The sequence below is a fragment of the Bufo bufo genome, chromosome 2 (genome assembly GCF_905171765.1).
Source record: "Bufo bufo chromosome 2, aBufBuf1.1, whole genome shotgun sequence".
NCBI classification, from domain to species: Eukaryota; Metazoa; Chordata; class Amphibia; order Anura; family Bufonidae; genus Bufo; species Bufo bufo.
Genome location: NC_053390.1, coordinates 527,780,462 through 527,800,784, shown reverse-complemented (window position 1 = coordinate 527,800,784; position 20,323 = coordinate 527,780,462). Strand labels below are relative to the sequence as shown.

The following is a 20,323-nucleotide window of genomic DNA, read 5'->3' as shown; positions in this document are numbered from 1 at the left end:
TTTCCCCCAAAAAAATTAAAAGTTTCAAGTAAAAATAAACAAAAACATCATTTTCCCCAAATAAAGTTAAAAAAAATTGGTAAAAAATAGGGAGGGGGGTGGGGGGAGAGTATACAAATTAGGTATCGCTGTGTCCGTATCGACCGGCTCTATAAACATATCACATGACCTAACCCCTCAGATAAACACCGTAAAAAATAAAAACGGTGCTAAATAAACCATTTTTTTGTCACCTTACATCACAAAAAGTACAAAAGCAAGCGATCAAAAAGGCGTTTGCCCACCAAAATAGTACCAAACAGTCACCTCATCCCGAAAAAAATGAGCCCCTACCTGAGACAATCGCCCAAAAAATACAAAAATTATGGCTCAGAATATGGAGACACTAAAACATGATTTTTTTTGGTTTTAAAAAAGCTGTTATTGTGTAAACCTTACATAAATAAAAAATAAGTATACATATTAGGTATCGCCGCGTTCGTATCGAAAGGTTCTATAAAAATATCACGTGACCTAACCCCTCAGATGAACACCATAAAAAATAAAAACTGTGCTAAATAAACCATTTTTTGTCACCTTACATCACAAAAAGTGTAATAGCAAGCGATCAAAAAGTCATATGGACCCCAAAATAGTGCCAATCAAATTCATCTCATCCCGCAAAAAATGAGACCCTACCTAAGATAATTCGCCTAAAAACTGAAAAAATTATGGCTCTCAGATTATGGAAACACTAAAACATAATTTTTTTGCTTCAAAAATGAAATCATTGTGTAAAACTTACATAAATAAAAAGAAAGTATACATATTAGGTATCGCAGCGTCCGTAATAACATGCTCTATAAAAATATTTAACCTAACCTGTCAGACGAATGTTGTAAATAACAAAAAATAAAAACGATGCCAAAACAGCTATTTCTTGTTACCTTGCCTCACAAAAAGTGTAATATAGAGCAACCAAAAATCATATGTACCCTAAAATAGTACCAACAATACTGCCACCCTATCCCGTAGTTTCTAAAATGGGGCCACTTTTATGGAGTTTCTACTCTAGGGGTGCATCAGGGGGGCTTCAAATGGGACATGGTGTCAAAAAAAAAAATCAGTCCAGCAAAACCTGCCTTCCAAAAACGGTATGGCATTCCTTTCCTTCTGCGCCCTGCCGTGTGCCTGTACAGCGGTTTACGACCACATATGGCGTGTTTCTGTAAACTACAGAATCAGGGCCATAAATATTGAGTTTAGTTTGGCTGTTAACCCTTGTTTTGTAACTGGGAAAAAATTCTTAAAATTGAAAATCTGCCAAAAAAGTGAAATTTTGAAATTGTATCTCTATTTTCCATTAATTCTTGTGGAACACAAAAATGGTTAACAAAGTTTGTAAAATCAGTTTTGAATACCTTGAGGGGTGTAGTTTATAGAATGGGGTCATTTTTGGGTGGTTTCTATTATGTAAGCCTCGCAAAGTGACTTCAGACCTTAACTGGTCCCTAAAAATTGGATTTTTGAAAATTTCTGAAAAATTTTAAGATTTGCTTCTAAACTTCTAAGCTTTGTAACATCCCCAAAAAATAAAATATCCTTCCCAAAATGATCCAAACATGAAGTAGACATATGGGGAAAGTAAAGTAATAACTATTTTTGGAGGTATTACTATGTAGCATAGAAGTAGAGAAATTTAAACTTGGAAATTTGCAATTTTTTACTAATTTTTGGTCAATTGTGAATTTTCTTTACAAATAAAAATGCATTTTTTTTTTACTTCATTTTAGCAGTGTCATGAAGTACAATATGTGACGAAAAAACAATCTCAGAATGGCCTGGATAAGTCAAAGCGTTTTAAAGTTATCAGCACTTAAAGTGACACTGGTCAGATTTGCAAAAAATGGCCAAGTCCAGAAGGTGAAATAGGGCCGAGTCCTTAAGGGGTTAATGAGAGTCACTATCACTAGAGAAGTGGTCCGCATATTAAACTCTCCAGTTCCCTTACGGACAGGAGGACAGTGTAAAATGGTTTTATTGATGTCTACTAATATGATCCTGGGATCCTGACGCTGGTAAATGTCTGGGTCGTGGCGTCAATAAAAGGCCTAATTGGGTACAGAGAGGTGATCAGATGAGCCAACACTTGTCTTCTAACTCCTTTTCTAGAAAAGGGAAGACCCTCCATACGTGACAATCAGAGAACAAGTATGATCTGAGTGATGGGGGGGGATTGGTTAGGTTTTCTGATTTGCGTTCACTTTTTTGTTGTTTTGTTCCATCAGGGACAGAAAAAAATGTATCCATTAAACAAATTTAATAAGGGTCCAGCAGACAGTACTTTTTTCTCCTGTCAAAACTAATGGAAACATGACAGAAGGGAGTACGGGTGGTGCTAACATTACACCACTGAAATCAACACTGCTAAGAGCAGAAATGTTTGTTTTCCAGTTCTCTGTTCTTTAAAGGGAACCTGTCATCAATGTTATGCTGCCAATACTAACAGCAGAATAAAGTAGAGACAGGCGAGTTGATCTCAGCGGTCTGTCATTTATAAGTTAAAAGTAAGTGGTTGCCGTGAACCAACATCACAATCATTGCAGACTGGACCTGGAAAAGAGTCCCGGCCTCCTGAGAAGAGTCCTGGTTACTCATGAAGTCCTGCTCTCCTGCCCACCTGCTGGTGACTGACAGTCTTCTACCTAGTTTTCTCCCTTCCTCTCTAGGAGAGAACTGCCAGTCATCAGCAGATGGGCAGGGAGTGCAGGAGATTATGTATAACCAGGACTCTTCTCAGGTAGATGTGACTCTTTTCCAAGCCTGTGCTGCAATGATTATGATGCTGGTTCTCAGCAACCACTTACTTTTAGCTCATCAGTGACACGCCGCTGAAATCAGCATTTCAGTCACTAATTTATGCTGCCCTCAGTGAGGTCACCAAAAAGTTTATGACAGGTTCCCTTTAAGTGAACAGAATAGAAACCATTGATGCGCTGGTGTGAGGCTCCATTAACTCCTGCATCAGGTGCCCTATAAGGGGCCTCCGTTGCAGATTCCATCAAAAATATGGGACAAAATCGTTTTTATATGGTAAAATGCCAAGTTTTTTAATGCAAACCAGATTCCATTATAGTCATAGGAGGTCGGTTAAGTGGCATTGGTTTCCATAATTTCACAGAAACAGAGCCTCCATTGATTTCACTGCTCTTCTCCTATAATACAGAATAGCAGAAATAAAAATATTAATGTAAGTAATGTATTAAAAATACTGCAATGCCGGATCCGCCTACAAATGCTGTCCGTTTGCATGCAGATTGCCGGATCACTCTGCTGCAAGTGTAGAAGTAGCCTAAGCCAAGCATCTAAGACTAGGATCGTGGTGCCGACCACCATAGAGCCAGAGATAGTAAATTCACGTGACAGCTGCCATCTTGCCTACTCTGGATGGGGCGGCCGCAGCTCTCTACTAATATTTTTTTCTGAAATATGTCTTTTTATCAATGATTTTAGACCCCGCACTATTGGCATACCCTATGGATAGACAGCTGAGGACATTCTGACCAGCCGCCGAGGTGAAATAAAAGCCCATTTAAAATGTATTGTACCACTGTAGGAAGTTCATGAGCATTTAGGTCATATTGGGGGAGATTTATCAAACTGGTGTAAAGTAGAACTGGTTTAGTTGCCCATAGCAACCAGATTCCTCATTTCATTTTTTACAGCTCCTTTGGAAAATGAAAGGTGGAATCTGATTGGTTGCTATGGGCGACTAAGCCAGTTCTAATTTATACCAGTTTGATAAATCTCCCCCATTGTTTCTAGCCCTTTAACACAACTATCTGTTCTATGGCGAGTTGAAAATGCACACGGCCGTTGTTTTGGTCCGCATCAGAGCTAGGGATCGACCGATTATCGGTTTTACCAATATTATCGGCCGATATTCAGGATTTTGACAGTTATCGGTATCGGCATCTATTTTGCCGATATACCGATAACGTATTGGGAACACAGAACGCGCTGCTCTCAGCGCTCTCCGTGTTCCCTCAGCAGCATAGGGGAGAAGGAAGCAGTGTCTCCCTCCTGTGATGCTGCTGCCGCCAATGAAGAGACAGATAGGAAGAGGAGGGGAGAGGCCACTGCGCCACCAATGATGTTGACTTACTCATTCATTCAAATTGAACAGGAGGCGGGAGCTGGCTGCAGAATCACATAGCCGGCTCCCGACCTCTATCAGCGGTAGCTGCGATCCGCGGTAGATAACCCCTCAGGTGCCGCGGATCGCAGCTACCGCTCATAGAGGTCGGGAGCCGGCTATGTGATTCTGCAGCCAGCTCCCGCCTCCTGTATATGAATAAATGAGAGATTTATCTTCATTGGTGGCGCAGTGTGCCCCCCACCCCCGTATTAAAAACATTGGTGGCGCAGTGCGACCCCCCAGCCAAGCCCCCCCCCAGTTTTAATCATTGGTGGCAGTGGCCACAGGGTTCCCTCTCCCCTCCTCCTCCGATCGGAGCCCCAGCAGTGTAAGCCTGGGGCTCTGATCAGTTATCATGGCAGCCAGGACGCTATTGAAGCCCTGGCTGCCATGGTAAGCTCCATGCTGCTGTGTGCACAAAGCACAGGGCAGCAGGGACAGTGCGAGATCCTATTCACCCTGATAGAGATCTATCAGGGTGAATAGGACAAGGGTTCTAGTCCCTAAGGGGGCTAAAAGTTAGTAAAAAATAAATTAAATTAAAAAATAAAAATAAAACCACACACCAAAATATTAAGTATAAATAAAAAAGAAAGATTTACAAAAAATAAAAATAAATACACATTAACAATAAAAATATTCATTTTCAGCAGATTTGTGTAGGAATTTTTTTTTAAAAAAAAAAGAAATTTCACAGAATAATCGGTATAAATTATCGGCTATCGGCCTGAAAGTTCACTAATTATCGGTATCGGCCCGAAAAAAGTCAATATCAGTCGATCCCTAATCAGAGCCACAGTTTTTGCGGCCTGGATGCAGACCCATTCACTTCAATGGGGCTGCAAAAGATGCGGACAGCACTCCGTGTGCTATCCGCATCCGTTGCTCCGTTCCGTGGGCCGCAAAAAAAATAAAAAAAAATAACCTGTCCTATTCTTGTCCGTTTTGCGGACAAGAATAGACAGTTATATTAATGGCTGTCCGTGCCGTTCCGCAAATTGCGAAATGCACACGGACGCCATCCGTGTTTTGCGGATCCGCAATATGTGGACCGCAAAACACACAACGCTCGTGTGCATGAGGCCTAAATCTGTGTTAGTGAGCACTTCTCCTTTGTGCCTTAGACTGCCCACAATAAAAGACCACTCTGAAATGTGCAGTTTTGCCTTACTGGGGGGGGGGGGGGGGGGGGGGGGTATATGGCGTGGCCACCATTTTCTTTACGCAGTGCAACACATGTCCGTCGCATACAGAGTTGATCAGGTTGTTGATTGTGGCCTGTGGAATGTTGGTCCACTCCTCTTAAATAGCTGTGCGAAGTTGCAGAATATTGGCAGGAACTGTAACACGCTGTCGTATACGCCGATCCAGAGCATCCCAAACATGCTCAATGGGTGACATGTCCGGTGAGAATGCTGGCCATGCAAGAACTGGGATGTTTTCAGCTTCCAGGAATTGTGTACAGATCCTTGCAATATGGGGCTGTGCATTATCATGCTGCAACATGAGGTGATGGTCGTGGATGAATGGCACAACAATGGGCCTCAGGATCTTGTCACGGTATCTCTGTGCATTCAAAATGCCATCAATAAAATACACCTATGATCGTTGTCCATAGCATACGCCTTCCCATACCATAACCCCACTGCCACCATGTGCCACAACGTTTACGTCAGCAAACCGCTCACCCACACATGCCGTCTGCCCTGAATAGTGAAAACCGGGACTCATCCGTGAACAGAACGCCTCTCTAACATGCCAGACGCCATTGAATGTGAGCATTTGCCCACTCAAGTCGGTTACAATTACGAACTGCAATCAGGTCCAGACCCCGATAAGGACGACGAGCATGCAGATGAGCTTCCCTGAGACGGTTTCTGACAGTTTGTGCAGAAATTCTTTGGTTATGTAAACCGATTGTTGCTGCAGCTGTCCGGGTGGCTGGTCTCAGACTATCATGGAGGTGAACATGCTGGATGTGGAGGTCCTGGGCTGGTGTGGTTACCACGCCAGCCCAGGACCTCCACATCCAGCATGTGCACCTCCATGATCGTCTGCGGTTGTGAGGCCGGTTGGATGTACTGCCGAATTCTCTGAAACTCTTTTGGAGACGGCTTATGGTAGAGAAATTAACATTCATTGCATGGGCAACAGCTCTGGTAGACATTCATGCAGTCAGCATGCCAATTGCACGCTTCCTCAAATGTTGCAAAATCTGTGGCATTGTGCTGTGTGATCAAACTGCACATTTCAGAGTGGCCTTTTATTGTGGGCAGTCTAAGGCACACCTGTGCAATATTCATGCTGTCTAATTAGCACCTTGATATGCCACACCTGTGAGGTGGGATGGATTATTTCGGCAAATGAGAAGTGCTCACTAACACAGATTTGTGAACAATATTTGAAAATAATGGGTCTTTTGTGTATGTAGAAAATGTTTCAGATCTTTGAGTTCAGCTCCTGCAAAATGTGATCAAAACCGAAAGTGTTGCGTTTATATTTTTGTTCAGTGTAAATGAAAGTCACAGCCGTCTATAGAGCACCTAACCCCTTCCAGAGCCGCTAGACTTCCATCACTACAAAGGTCCTATCATTCTGGAGTGCCAACTATAGGGACACCTACCACACTGTCAAACAGACCAGTCAGAAAGTGAACTGGTACAAGGATGGGATACGCTTGATATGAAACTTTAGATCTAGGAATTTATTAGGAGGATAACATTTGAAGTCAGTTTTGCAGTAGTCTATGTTGGCATACTCTAGGCCAGTGATGGTGAACCTTTTAGAAGCAGTGTGCCCAAACTGCAACCCAAAACCCACTTGTTTATCGCAACGGGCCAACCTGAAATCTACAGTCTAATATAGTATATCTTCCATGTACTTTGTTATTTAGGTACAATAGCCTGCCTGCATTCAATGCGCTGCAGGAAAAGTCTAAGGCATATTGGTACACCATAGATTCTTTCCAGGGTGCCCACAGAGAGGGCTCCGAGTGCCGCCTCTGGCACCCGTGCCGCCACCACCACTGGTATAGACTAAATTTATAAAATATTGCTATCTCTTACACTTTGTTAAATTTCGTGCCCCATTAAACCTAACACTTTTGTCCAGTAATGCTACTCCAGTTTTAAATGTCTGCCCCTACTAATAAATTGGGAGTTAAACTAATTAACATAGCTAACCACACCCACTGCCCCACCCACTAAACTGTAGTGGGTGGTGGTACGCAACTAACCCCAAAAAGTCACAAAGCCCTATTCTGAGACTTTATGAAGCCAGCATTCTGGAGGGCAGGGTGTGATAAATTCCCCCGTGTGTTAACATTGGGGGAAACTGCCAGCATGTCCATGTGATAGTGTTCCTTTGTAAGTGGGAGCAGCTCTATTCATATTAGGGTTATGGCTTCATCTAACAGAGCCTTTACAGGTTTGATGGATTGCTGTGAATTTAATCCTGCTGCCCAGGATAGCTCATCAATATCAGATTGGCGGGGGTCTGACACCTGGCACCCTTGCCGATCAGGAGTTTAAAGCGGTTGTAGCGCTCTACAAGCACTGCTTCCTCTTTAAAAATACCTGTGCGCGTCACGACCCGGTGAAGGGAGTCAGATCCTCGCCGATCTGGTGCTCATGGCCTATCCCGAGGACACGTAACCAATATTTTTTAACTTTTTATCAACATAGAAAATTTAACATCAGCATCATACAGTCCTGTTACATGTCATAATACGGACACAGATAAAGAATCTTTACTATTGATTTCTTCAGTTACCCACTGCACTATTACCGTCTCATAGGACAGTAAATTAATTGACATTATATGACACATTCGGATGATCCCACTTAGGCGATTAAGCCAAAGTTCCTGGAGCCGCCGTCAGAGCTTGTCGCAGTCTCGCGGCTGAACACCAAGTGAGAGGTGACCCGCACCACAGGCCCCAGACCTTGTCAGATTTTTGAGGTTTGTGGCGGTGTTTAAACACTAACACTATATACGGTAGTATCTGGTTTATTTGCAATTTCCACATGGACAGGTTCGGCGTATTGGGGGTCATACCATCTGAGAGCAATACATTTACGTGCCATGAAAAGTGATTCTCTCAGAAATGTTGTCGTGTAATGATCCCATATATCCTCATTCACTATTCCCAGCAGGCAAACCTCAGGGGTGCCATCCACCCGAACCGGTAATAGATTGGAGAGAAATGCTGGCACTTCCTTCCAGAATACATCAGGTTCATCTCCATATCATGTGCCAGAAGTCCGCTTCCAGTGCCCTGCATCTTGGGCATGCCGTGGATGATGCCCTGCCCATTCTATATTATCTGGTTGGCGTGAGATAGGTCTGATGAATAATGTACAGTTGGATTATTTTGTTACGGACTGCTGGTGATACTTGTAGATGAGATTCTAATAAATCCGTTAGACTCTTCAGTGAGTGTGGGTATCAATCCTTTCCATTTATCCATCACCCTGAGGGGACTGGTATTAGCCGTCACATGTACTAAGTCCGAGTAGGTTACTGACACTAGTCCTCTAGGTCCTTGGGTTTTGACGACTCCTATGAGTGGGTACTTAGAGATCGTGGTGCTAGTATTCGGGAATGTACCCTGTATGGCAGATCTAAGTTGTACAGGTAACCAATATTAACCCCTTTCACAACCTTTTTAAAGAAAGAATAAGATCAGATTTTATTATTATTTTTTAAACTCAACGGGGGTTGAATTTTCAAGACCGATGTTTTCTATGCTGGTCTTGGTATCTCTTCTGCCACAGGAGGACCTGCCTAACTTAGGCCTCCATTCACACATCAGTGATGAAATCCGTGATAGGGTGAGCAGTGATTTATCCGTGCAGATGTCAGTGTTTGGTCCACGTATCCGTATTTTGCTCTCCATGTGTCATCTGCGTTTCAGTGACACTGAACAGCGGAAAACAAATTTTCATAGCATCTCCTCCTAATGGTCCGTGAAACACGGTTTGCATCCGTGTTTTTCATGGACCCATAGACTATAATGGGCGTCATGAATCTGTGAACACAAACAAAATAGAGCATGCTTCCTAAAAACACGGACCGTTCTAAAAGACGGATGTGTGAATACACACATTAAAATGAATGGGAACATGTGCTGTCTGTGGAGAACACGTACAGGACACGTCCATGAATCACTATCATGTGAATGACGCTTTAGGATGAGGAGTGCACCTCGTCATAAATTAGGATATAATGATAAACTATCCTCCGGATAGGTTACCTCTATCACATTGGCAGGGTGAGTGCCCAACCTCTTCTAACAGTTGATTGGTGGGGGTCCTGGGAGTCATACCACCGCTGATCTTATATTGATGACCGATCCAGAATATAAGTTATCAATATTATTTCGAGGATAACCCCTTTAGGCGCATCTTCCAGCAATCCATTCACCTAAAATTAAATGTATGCCAGATAATGGCCCCTGTAGATTTCCGGCATCTTTTAGGCCACACAATCAATCTGCCGGGGTTATAGCCTTGCCCACACCACCTTTTCAGAAAATGGCAAGGGCAGCATAACACCATCAGAACAAATGGCATTTAAAGGGAACCTGTCACCGGGATTTTGTGTATAGAGCTGAGGACATGGGCTGCTAGATGGCCACTAGCAGATCCGCAATACCCAGTCCCCATAGCTCTGTGTGCTTTTATTGTGTAAAAAACCCGATTTTGATACATATGCAAATGACCTGAGATGAGTCCTGTCCCCGACTCATCTGACGTACAGGACTCATCTCAGGTTAATTTGCATATGTATCAAAATCGGGTTTTTTTACACAATAAAAGCACACAGAGCTATGGGGACTGGGTATTGCGGATCTGCTAGCGGCCATCTAGCAACCCATGTCCTCAGCTCTATACACAAAATCCCGGTGACAGGTTCCCTTTAAAAAGGTGCAAACCATTAAAAGGGACCCACCAAGTTTGGGATCCATCAGTAAGAATTATGGAATACATAAATTTTACACGGACTGTCAAGTGCCATACCAACACATGACCCATTCAGCCAATCGCTGGCAGTAAGAATGCTGTATGATCGCTGCAGCCAGTGACTGGTGATCAGAGAGACCAGCAGGGACAGCAAGGGATTGGTGAGGAGAGTATCCCCCTTTAAAAAAAAAAAATGTATGCTATACCACTCTGAGTCTATGTAACAAATAAATAATCACGGTGATAACTCCCACCGGTGTATGCCACTTGTATCAGGGGCTTTGTACATCTGTATCAAGGTTTCTGATGGATCAAAATCGAAGCCTAAGGGTATAGTCACACTTGCAGGTTTCGATCAGGCTTTATTCTAGATGTTAAATGATATTTCTGAGGACACCCCAGAGACTTCTAAGCAATCCATCCTGGATAGAGCAGATCCGACTTGAGACATGAGGGCAGAAGCCGCAGAAGCCGCCCAACCCCCCTCACTGACCACACACGTCCCTGGGCTCGTTACCTGGTAGCTGCGGGTGCAGAAGGACCTCTGAAGCCTCCTGCTGGCCTGCGCTGAAGCCCACAGCCTCCCTGCCGGCCACACACAGCTCTGCAGCTCGGGCGTTGCTCTCCGCAGCACTGCAGCTCCCTGGCCCCTCAGCAGAAGCTGAGCTATTGAGGCGCTGATGATTCTGCAGCTCCCGGCCATGCAGAGGAAGGGCAAACACCGCACCCCGAAACCCAGGAGGAGCTCACCAAGGACCAGCCGACGACTGCCCGGCTCCGAAACAGGAAGAAGAACTACAGCTCCCACCAGCCCCTGCTTCAAGTACAACCAATGGGGAAAGGAGAAAAGCTATAGGAACTACATCTCCCAGCGACCCTCGCTTCATCCTGACCAATCAGTGAAAACGTGCAAAACGTGAAGTAGAACGGCTACTTCCGGTACGTACGTTCGGCCAATGAATGGGAGCAGCAGGACAGAACTACATCTCCCGTCATGCAATAGTGTGCGCAGCCTGTAGATAGTGCCGGCTGTCACGTGGAGAAGTGGATTCTGGTGACATTGTGTGAGACACCTGACCTTGTCACCTACTCCTTGTAAAATCATTCTAGGAGCTAGTGTCCCAAAACAACCTTTACTCTACACCTGCATGCCTCCCAAGGAGGGACAACAGCAGCCTCAAATTATTATTTTCACTAGCTCCACCTAATCTCTAGCAATAAAAGCCTAATCCCACCCAGTCCTCTTTCTCTCCACACAGTAGTTATTCCCTCACTGTAGTAAGCCCCCTTTATGCCCCCACATGGTAGTTATGCCCTTTATAGTAGTGCTGCCTCCTTACGGTAGTGCAGTCCCTGTAGTGTTAAAGGGCATCTGTCAGCAGATTTGTACCTATGAAACTAGCTGACCTGTCACATGTGCCCCTGGCAGCTGAATGCATCTGTCCTGGTCCCATGTTCATATGTGTCCGCATTAGTGAGAAAAATGAAGTTTTAATATATGCAAATGAGCCTCTATGAGCAATGGGGTCGTTATCGTTACACCTAGAGGCTCTGCTCTCTTTGCATCTGTGGTGCCCTCACCAATTTGATTCACAGGGCCAGCAGTGAAATGTCATGCCTGTCTGTCCCTGTCAATCAGAGTGGAGGGAGTGGCAGTTGCAGAGAGAGCAGAGCCTCTAGGTGTACTGGCAATGCCCTAGTTGCTCCTAGAAGCTCATATGCATATAGTAAAACATCATTGCTCTCAGCAATGCGGACATATATTCCCATGGGACCAACACAGATGTCTTCAGTTGTCAAGTGCACATGTAACACGTCAGCCAGTTTCATAGGTACAAATCTGCGGACAGAACCCTTTTAATAAAATAAAAAAAGTTATACCTAGCCCCGTTCACCTGATGAACGGAGCACATCATGCACTTCCCTGCAGCAGGCATAATGCTTTGATGTCATCACGACAGCTGAGCAGGAGAGTGCACCCTTCCTTCACCATTGCAGTAACAGCATCTGTCCTCAGAATACAGAAACAATTCAAATTGGGACATACTGCAGCCCTTCCATGACCAAAGGAAGGCCGCCAAAATCCTGTCCCACCGAATTCATGACAGTTGGGAGGTATACACCTGAACCATACACGAGACTAGGGTTGTCACGATACCAAAGTTTTGATTTCAATACCGTGAAAAAGTATTGCGATATTCGATACCACGCGAAAAAAATAAAACACCAAAAAAGCCGCATGCATTCCGCGTTTTATGGAATGGACAACGTAACTTAAAAAAATGGCAAATTGCGTCTTTTTTTCTGTGACGGCGTTCACTGCATAGGAGATATTTTTTCTTATTTTAATAGTTTGGACTTTTTTGGACGTGGCTATATGTAATATGTTTATTTTTTTATTGTGTATATATTTTTAATGTAAAATTGGGAAAGGGGGTTATTTAAACTTTTAATATTTATTTATTTATTTTTACTTTTTATTTAATAACTATTTCCCTCCTTAGGGACTAGAACCTGGGATCTTTGAATCCCTTGTCCTATTCACCTTAATAGAGCTCTATTAGGGTGAATAGGACCTCACACTCTCCCTGCTGCTCTGCGCTTTGTGCACACAGCAGCAGGGAGCTTACCATGGCAGCCAGGACTTCAGTAGCGTCCTAGCTGCCATGGTAACCGATCGGAGCCCCGCGATTTCACTGCTGGGGCTCCGATCGGAAGCTGCTACTGCACCACCACTGAAGAGGCGGAGGGGACCCTGTAGCCACTGCCACCAATGACCCATTTATTCAAATGTAGGCTGCGGGTGACGGCGGTATCACATACCCGACACTCAGCCTCTATGACAGGGCACTGCGATCCGCGGCACCTGAGGAGTTAATTGCCACGATTCGCGGGATCACATGCCCTGTCATAGAGGTCCGGTATGTGATACCGCCGGCACCCGCAGCCTACATTTGAATTAATGGGTCAATTATCTTCATTGGTGGCGCAGTAGTCACAGCCCCTCCCCTCCTCCTCAGCGCTATCCCCTCATTAGTGGCAGCGGCATCACGTGGGTAGGGAGGGACTGCATCCTTCTCCACTATCCTGCTCTGGAGAACATGGTGCGCTCAGAGAGTGGAGCGTGCCATGTTCCCTAACAGATACTACAGAAGCGCAGCCTAATAATTGGAAAATGGCAAATCCCGGTATCGAATCGATCTGGGTCTAAAAGTATTGATTGGGTATCGATACTTCAATACCCGATGCAACCCTACATGAGACCACACACTTAAAATAGAAACACTCTCACAGCCCCTAAAAAACTGAACACACCCCAAATACTACTTTTCCCCACCACCTGTCTCAGAGTGACATGACCTCTTCTTGCGACCTAAGCCTCCTGGGAGCCCTAACTATACTGGTAACCAGTTATGGTGACACTTGTGAAATTTTGGTGTGTTGTTGTTTACTACATGAGCACAAACCCTAAATACTTAGGGTGCACTTACAGATAGTGATCCGACCCAAAGCAGGTAGAACCGGCCATGCCTTTCCTGTGCTTGATGTGGTTTAAAGGGTTACTGTCATTTTTTTTTTTTTTATTTGCTAGTTTATTAGAGCTAGGCATGTGTACCTGAGTAGTCTGTCAATGATTGTCAAAAGATCTGTAATTACCTTATAATAACAGCTTTCATTAATGTCCCCTGTCCCTTTCCACTGCTCCCTTAAAAGACCGTTTCTATGGCTCATCTGTCTCCGGCTAGGAAGACAGAGCGGCGGTCCTTCACACTGCATGCCTGCATTAGGCTTCAGAGTGAGGAGGCGTGTCTCTCAGTAATCCAATCTGATTGGCTGGCAGGAAGCTGCTGGCTACAGCAAGTTTGTATGTGACCTGAGGGGATGCAGTTTTGACCTCAGATAACTGGCAGAGGAGCCATCTTGAGAAGATCCTCATATTGTAGAGGTTCAAACAGTCATAACTAAGGGAAAAACTCAAGGAAAACCGTAGTGTGTGAAGAAACTAAAGATTGCTTTATGCATAATGCTGCAGCAGCAGTAACATGCTAAAATACACTTTAAGCTGCAAGTACAGCTACATAATTAGTGGCAATCCACATGTGGGTACGGCAGAGGGGTTTGCGCTGTGTACGGGCACCCTTATACCCCACCATCACCCACATGGCTCAGTTTATTCATGTGTAGAGAGCCTGGCATCATTCCTGACTCATCCATTAGGAAGAAATCTGTGGCACTCACCAATAAAACGTAATCCTTTATTCCATTAATCCATAAAATACAGCCAGGGCTAGAGGAATGTTTTTCGTAATTGTCTATAAAGTCAAAAATGTGTCATAATTACTATGTTTATAAGATGTCATTTTAAAGGGATTCTCCAGGATCACGATGGTTTTTAACACATGTGCTCATGTAGGTGCTTTCCTCATATACATCTTCCCCATGACTTTATTTTTTTTTATTTGGACTCTCCTGACCTGTTTTTATCATAGCACTTCCTGTTCCTGTATCCAACCAAACCCATGATGCACTTCTCCTTTCTCTACCCCAGAACCAGCACCGCCCCTTACAACACCCAGCTAGTTATAGCATCTCCTACCCAGCTAGTTACATATATACTACCCTATCACTGCCACTAAGAATCAGGGGCAGACTGGGAACTTAACCTCTTGGATACCAAAGGTTTTCGCATTTTCATTTTTCTTCTCTGTCTTCCTGGAGTCATAACTTTTTTTATTTTTCCGCTCACATAGATGTATGAGGGCTTGTTTTGTTTTGGGACAAGTTGTACTTTCTAATGCCACCATTTAATGTTGCATAGGATGTAGTGGGAAGGAGGAAAAAAATTCCAAATGGACATGGGAGAAAAAAAGAACTTTTTGTTTAAGGCGTTCACTATGCAGTAAAACTTGTGCTCTTCATTGTCCAGGTCAGTATGAATCCGGCGATACCACATACTTTTTTTTTATATTGCAATATTCTGTCCCCCATAACTTTTTGGAGTGTGTGTGACTTTTTGATCACATTTTATTTCATTTTTTTTGAGAAGCAATGAAATAATGGCGAATTGGCCATTTTGATTTTTTTTTTTTTTGGTACACCATTTGCTGTATGGGATAAATATTTTTAATATTTTAACCACCTCAGGACCGCCGTACGCAGGATTGCGTCTTTGCGGCGGTCCTGTTGTTCTGGGTGGACGCGCCGGTGCGTCCTCTCGCGAGACGCGAGATTTCGTGCATTGCCGGCCCGCGCATGCGCATCGCGGGCCGGCAAAAGTTAAAGAAGTATTTCGTCACCAGCCTGCCAGCAACGATCATTGGCTGGCAGGCTGGCGATTTTCAAAAAATCGAATCAGAAGCCAGATAACAGATCATATTAGTAAATATGATCTGTTATATGGCTTGTCTGCTCCTGTGCTGGTCCTTTTCGTCGGTTGGATCCAGCAGAGGAGCAGACTTCACAGTGAGTAGCACCAACACCACACTTTAGCCCCAGATCACCCCCCTGCACCCCAATTAACCCTTTGATCACCCCTTTGATCGCCCCTGTCAATCACTATTGAAAGGAAAAAAAGTGATCAGTGTAAACTGTCACTTTTTTTTCCCACTGGTATTGGCTGTTAGGTTTTAGGGATAGTTTAGGCCCCTTGGTTAGGTAGTTAGCGTCAGTTAGCGCCCAGCCCACCGCACCGCAGTCACTTTTATTCGCTGATTAGCGTATCGCTAATCAGCATTTGTACTTTTATAGTATCTGTAAGTGATCAAAACTGATCACGGTCAGATCTATAATAGTATTAGTGTCACTTTAGTTCGCCCTCCACCCAAAACGCAGTGTTTGCCCGATCAGGCCTGATCGGTCGCCCACACGTGCGTTCACCCACGCCCGCCCCACCGCAGTGACAAAAAAAATTTTGTTTTTTGATCACTGCACATTCACTTTACAAGCACTGCGGCGATAAAAAAATCAGTTTTGATATTTTTTATCAACCGCAGCAGCCTCCGGTACTTCGCTAGCCTCCCCTTTGTAAGACAGGTTTGCTTTTTTTCTTGGGTAGTCTCAGGGAATACCCCTAAATTTAGTAGTCCAAATGTCAAACAGGGGGTATTCTTCTGAAGAGGCCTACAGGATTCTGACCCAGTCGGATGAGGAGTGGGAACCCTCATCTGATGAATCTAGCGGGTCAGAATATGAACCTGTGGAAAGCAGTGGCTCTCTGACCCAAAGTTCGGACGAGGAGGTGGAGGTCCCTGGCAGCACCAGGCGTACCCGGCCCCGTGTCGCTAGACCACAGGTTACGCAGGATCCGTTTCAAGAGCAGCAGAGTGGGGCTGTCGCTGCCGGATCACGTGGTGAGGCATACACCAGCAGCGCAGCCCTTCCTGGACCTAGTACCAGCACTGCCGTACAACATGGTGACGTGGCGAGCACCAGAAGGGCAGTTGAAGCTGGTACGGTGGCACGTGCACTAGTTACCCCGTCGCAGCCACCGCGCAGACAGGCCCGTAGAGCCCCTAGAATCCCTGAGGTGCTGGCAAACCCTGATTGGCAGTCACCAACTTCAGCCGCACCTGTAGTTCCCCCTTTCACCGCCCAGTCTGGAGTTCGGGTTGAGACGGCTCAAATCGGTTCGGCCCTGGGATTTTTTGAGCTGTTCTTGACTGCGGAGCTCTTGGACTTAGTCGTGGCAGAAACAAATCGGTATGCCACACAATTTATATCCGCCAACCCGGGAAGCTCTTATGCCCAGTCTTTCCGGTGGAAACCAGTCCAAGTTTCCGAAATTAAAATTTTTTTGGGCCTTCTCCTCAACATGGGTCTAACTAAAAAGCATGAATTGCGGTCATATTGGTCCACGAACCCAATTCATCACATGCCCATGTTCTCTGCTGCTATGTCCAGGACACGATTTGAGACCATCCTGCGTTTTCTGCATTTTAGCGACAACACCACCTCCCGTCCCAGAGGCCACCCAGCTTTTGACCGGCTCCACAAAATTCGGCCCCTCATAGACCATTTCAACCAGAAATTTGCAGATTTGTATACCCCTGAGCAAAACATCTGCGTAGACGAGTCCCTAATACATTTTACCGGGCGCCTTGGCTTCAAACAATACATCCCAAGCAAGCGTGCCCGGTATGGGGTCAAATTGTATAAGCTCTGTGAAAGGGCCACAGGCTATACCCACAAATTTCGGATCTATGAGGGAAAAGATCAGACCCTGGAGCCGGTCGGTTGCCCTGACTACCTGGGGAGCAGTGGGAAGACAGTCTGGGACTTGGTGTCACCCTTATTCGGCAAGGGGTACCATCTTTATGTGGACAATTTCTACACAAGTGTGGCCCTCTTTAGGCATTTGTTTCTAGAACGGATTTGCGCCTGTGGCACCGCGCGAACTAGTCGCGTGGGCTTCCCCCAACGGCTTGTAACCACCCGTCTTGCAAGGGGGGAGAGGGCTGCCTTGTGTAACGAAGAACTGCTCGTGGTGAAATGGAGAGACAAGCGTGACGTTTACATGCTCTCCTCCATTCACGCAGACACGACAATCCAAATTGAAAGGGCAACCCGTGTCATTGAAAAGCCCCTCTCAGTCCACGACTATAATGCGCTCATGGGAGGGGTGGACTTCAATGACCAGATGTTGGCTCCCTATTTAGTTTCCCGCAGAACCAGACGCTGGTATAAGAAGGTGTCTGTATATTTAATTCAATTGGCGCTGTACAATAGTTTTGTTCTCTACAGTAAGGCTGGGAGAACACGATCTTTCCTCAAATTCCAGGAAGAGATCATCGAGAACCTCCTTTACCCAGGAGGTTCCGTGGCCCCATCCACCAGTGTAGTTAGCCGTCTACACGAGCGACATTTCCCCAGTGTCGTTGCTGGTACCTCAACCCAACCGCCACCCCGAAAAAAATGTCGTGTCTGTAGCAGGAGTGGAATAAGGCGTGACACCCGCTATTTCTGTCCTGACTGTCCTGACCACCCTGCCCTATGCTTTGGTGAGTGTTTCCGGAAGTACCACACACAGGTACACCTAGCATAGGGATTGCATCTCACAGGACAGGCACACAGGGCTATTAGGGCCCTTTTACTCACAGCTGCTGCAAACCTCTCCTTTCACCTGGGATAAAGTGCATAATGTACTTCGCCACATCTTTGGGCAATTTGCGCTTTGCACATTGTCCCATGGGGAAGGAGAGGTTTGTTCTATAAAGGTAAAAAAAACTAAACAAAAAAAAAATTACCGGTAAGTAAAAAGTTAAACGTTCAGTTAAAAAAGTTAAAAAAAAGTTTCTATGTTCTGTTCAACAGTTAATAAATTTATTGCGTTGCGGCCTGGTTTTTTCTTTTTTGTTTTGTTTTTTTTACCTTTCAGGTGGACCAACCGATCGACTAGCTGCAGCACTGATGTGCATTCTGACAGAAGCATTGCGCTGCTGTCAGATTACACGCAAGTCGGTGTATGCGGCGCTGCAAGACGAGATTTCTCCTCTGCAGTAAAAGATATGTTTGCCGAGGCATATGAGCTGAGGAGGTGGCGGTGTTCATATACTTTGGCAAACACTTTGTATATATAAAAAAAAAAATCCCGGCAATGATTTATTCATCCACATCGATTGATGTGAATGGAGAAATCTGGTTTGCCAGGGCATACGAGCTGAAGTGGGTATGGATGTTGGGCGGAGCTCCTATGTCCTGGCAGACGCCTTTCCCCTCCTTTTTTTTTTTTTGGCAGAGATTTTTTCATCCACATTGATCGATGCGAATGAAGAAATCTGTGCCGTTCATTTTTTTCTTTCAGCCCAGAGGCTGAACGGAAAAAAAAAATCTCATTACCCGTATGCTCAATATAAGGAGAATAGCAGAAACTCCTAATGCTGGGCATACATGTAATGATTGTGGAGACCCTCAAATGCCAGGGCAGTACAAACACCCCACAAATAACACCATTTTGGAAAGAAGACACCCCAAGGTATTCGCTGAGGGGCATATTGAGTCCATGAAAGATTGAAATTTTTGTCCCAAGTTAGCGGAAAGGGAGACTTTGTGAGAACAAAATCAAAAAAATCAATTTCCGCTAACTTGTGCCAAAATTATTTTTTTTCTATGAACTCGCCATGCCCCTCATTGAATACCTTGGGGTGTCTTCTTTCCAAAATGGGGTCACATGTGGGGTATTTATACTGCCCTGGCATTTTAGGGGCCCCAAAGCGTGAGAAGAAGTCTGGTATCCAAATGTCTAAAAATGCCCTCCTAAAAGGAATTTGGGCCCCTTTGCCCACCTAGGCTGCAAAAAAGTGTCACACATGTGGTATCTCCGTATTCAGCAGAAGTTGGGGAATATGTTTTGGGGTGTCATTTTACATATACCCATGCTGGGTGAGATAAATATCTTGGTCAAATGCCAACTTTGTATAAAAAAAATGGGAAAAGTTGTCTTTTGCCAAGATATTTATCTCACCCAGCATGGGTATATGTAAAATGACACCCCAAAACACATTCCCCACCTTCTCCTGAGTACGGAGATACCAGATGTGTGACACTTTTTTGCAGCCTAGGTGGGCAAAGGGGCCCACATTCCAAAGAGCACCTTTCAGATTTCACAGGTCATTTACCTACTTACCAGACATTAGGGCCCCTGGAAAATGCCAGGGCAGTATAACTACCCCACAAGTGACCCCATTTTGGAAAGAAGACACCCCAAGGTATTCCGTGAGGGGCATGGCAAGTTCCTAGAATTTTTTATTTTTTGTCACAAGTTAGTGGAAAATGATGATTTTTTATTTTTTTTCTTACAAAGTCTCATATTCCACTAACTTGTGACAAAAAATAAAAACTTCCATGAACTCACTATGCCCATCAGCGAATACCTTGGGGTCTCTTCTTTCCAAAATGGGGTCACTTGTGGGGTAGTTATACTGCCCTGGCATTCTAGGGGCCCAAATGTGTGGTAAGGAGTTTGAAATCAAATTCAGTAAAAATTGACCTGTGAAATCCGAAAGGTGCTCTTTGGAATATGGGCCCCTTTGCCCACCTAGGCTGCAAAAAAGTGTCACACATCTGGTATCCCCGTACTCAGGAGAAGTTGAGGAATGTGTTTTGGGGTGTCTTTTTACATATACCCATGCTGGGTGAGATAAATATCTTGGTCAAATGACAACTTTGTATAAAAAAATGGGAAAAG

At 44.7% G+C, this 20,323-nt stretch overlaps 1 protein-coding gene across 3 annotated transcripts in view; it reads right to left on the bottom strand.

The window, feature by feature from the left end:
• Positions 1 to 10,955, bottom strand: part of GRSF1 (G-rich RNA sequence binding factor 1) — an 84,760-nt gene extending 73,805 nt beyond the window's left edge. The window contains exon 1 of one of the 3 annotated variants that reach the window (XM_040417940.1): positions 10,658 to 10,955. In XM_040417940.1, coding sequence (XP_040273874.1) covers positions 10,658 to 10,843 — 186 coding nt within the window. In that variant the 5' untranslated portion in view covers positions 10,844 to 10,955. The remainder of the gene's footprint in view (positions 1 to 10,657) is intronic. The other 2 variants (XM_040417941.1, XM_040417942.1) reach the window with 2 other exon arrangements.
• Between the last annotated feature and the right edge of the window lie 9,368 nt (positions 10,956 to 20,323).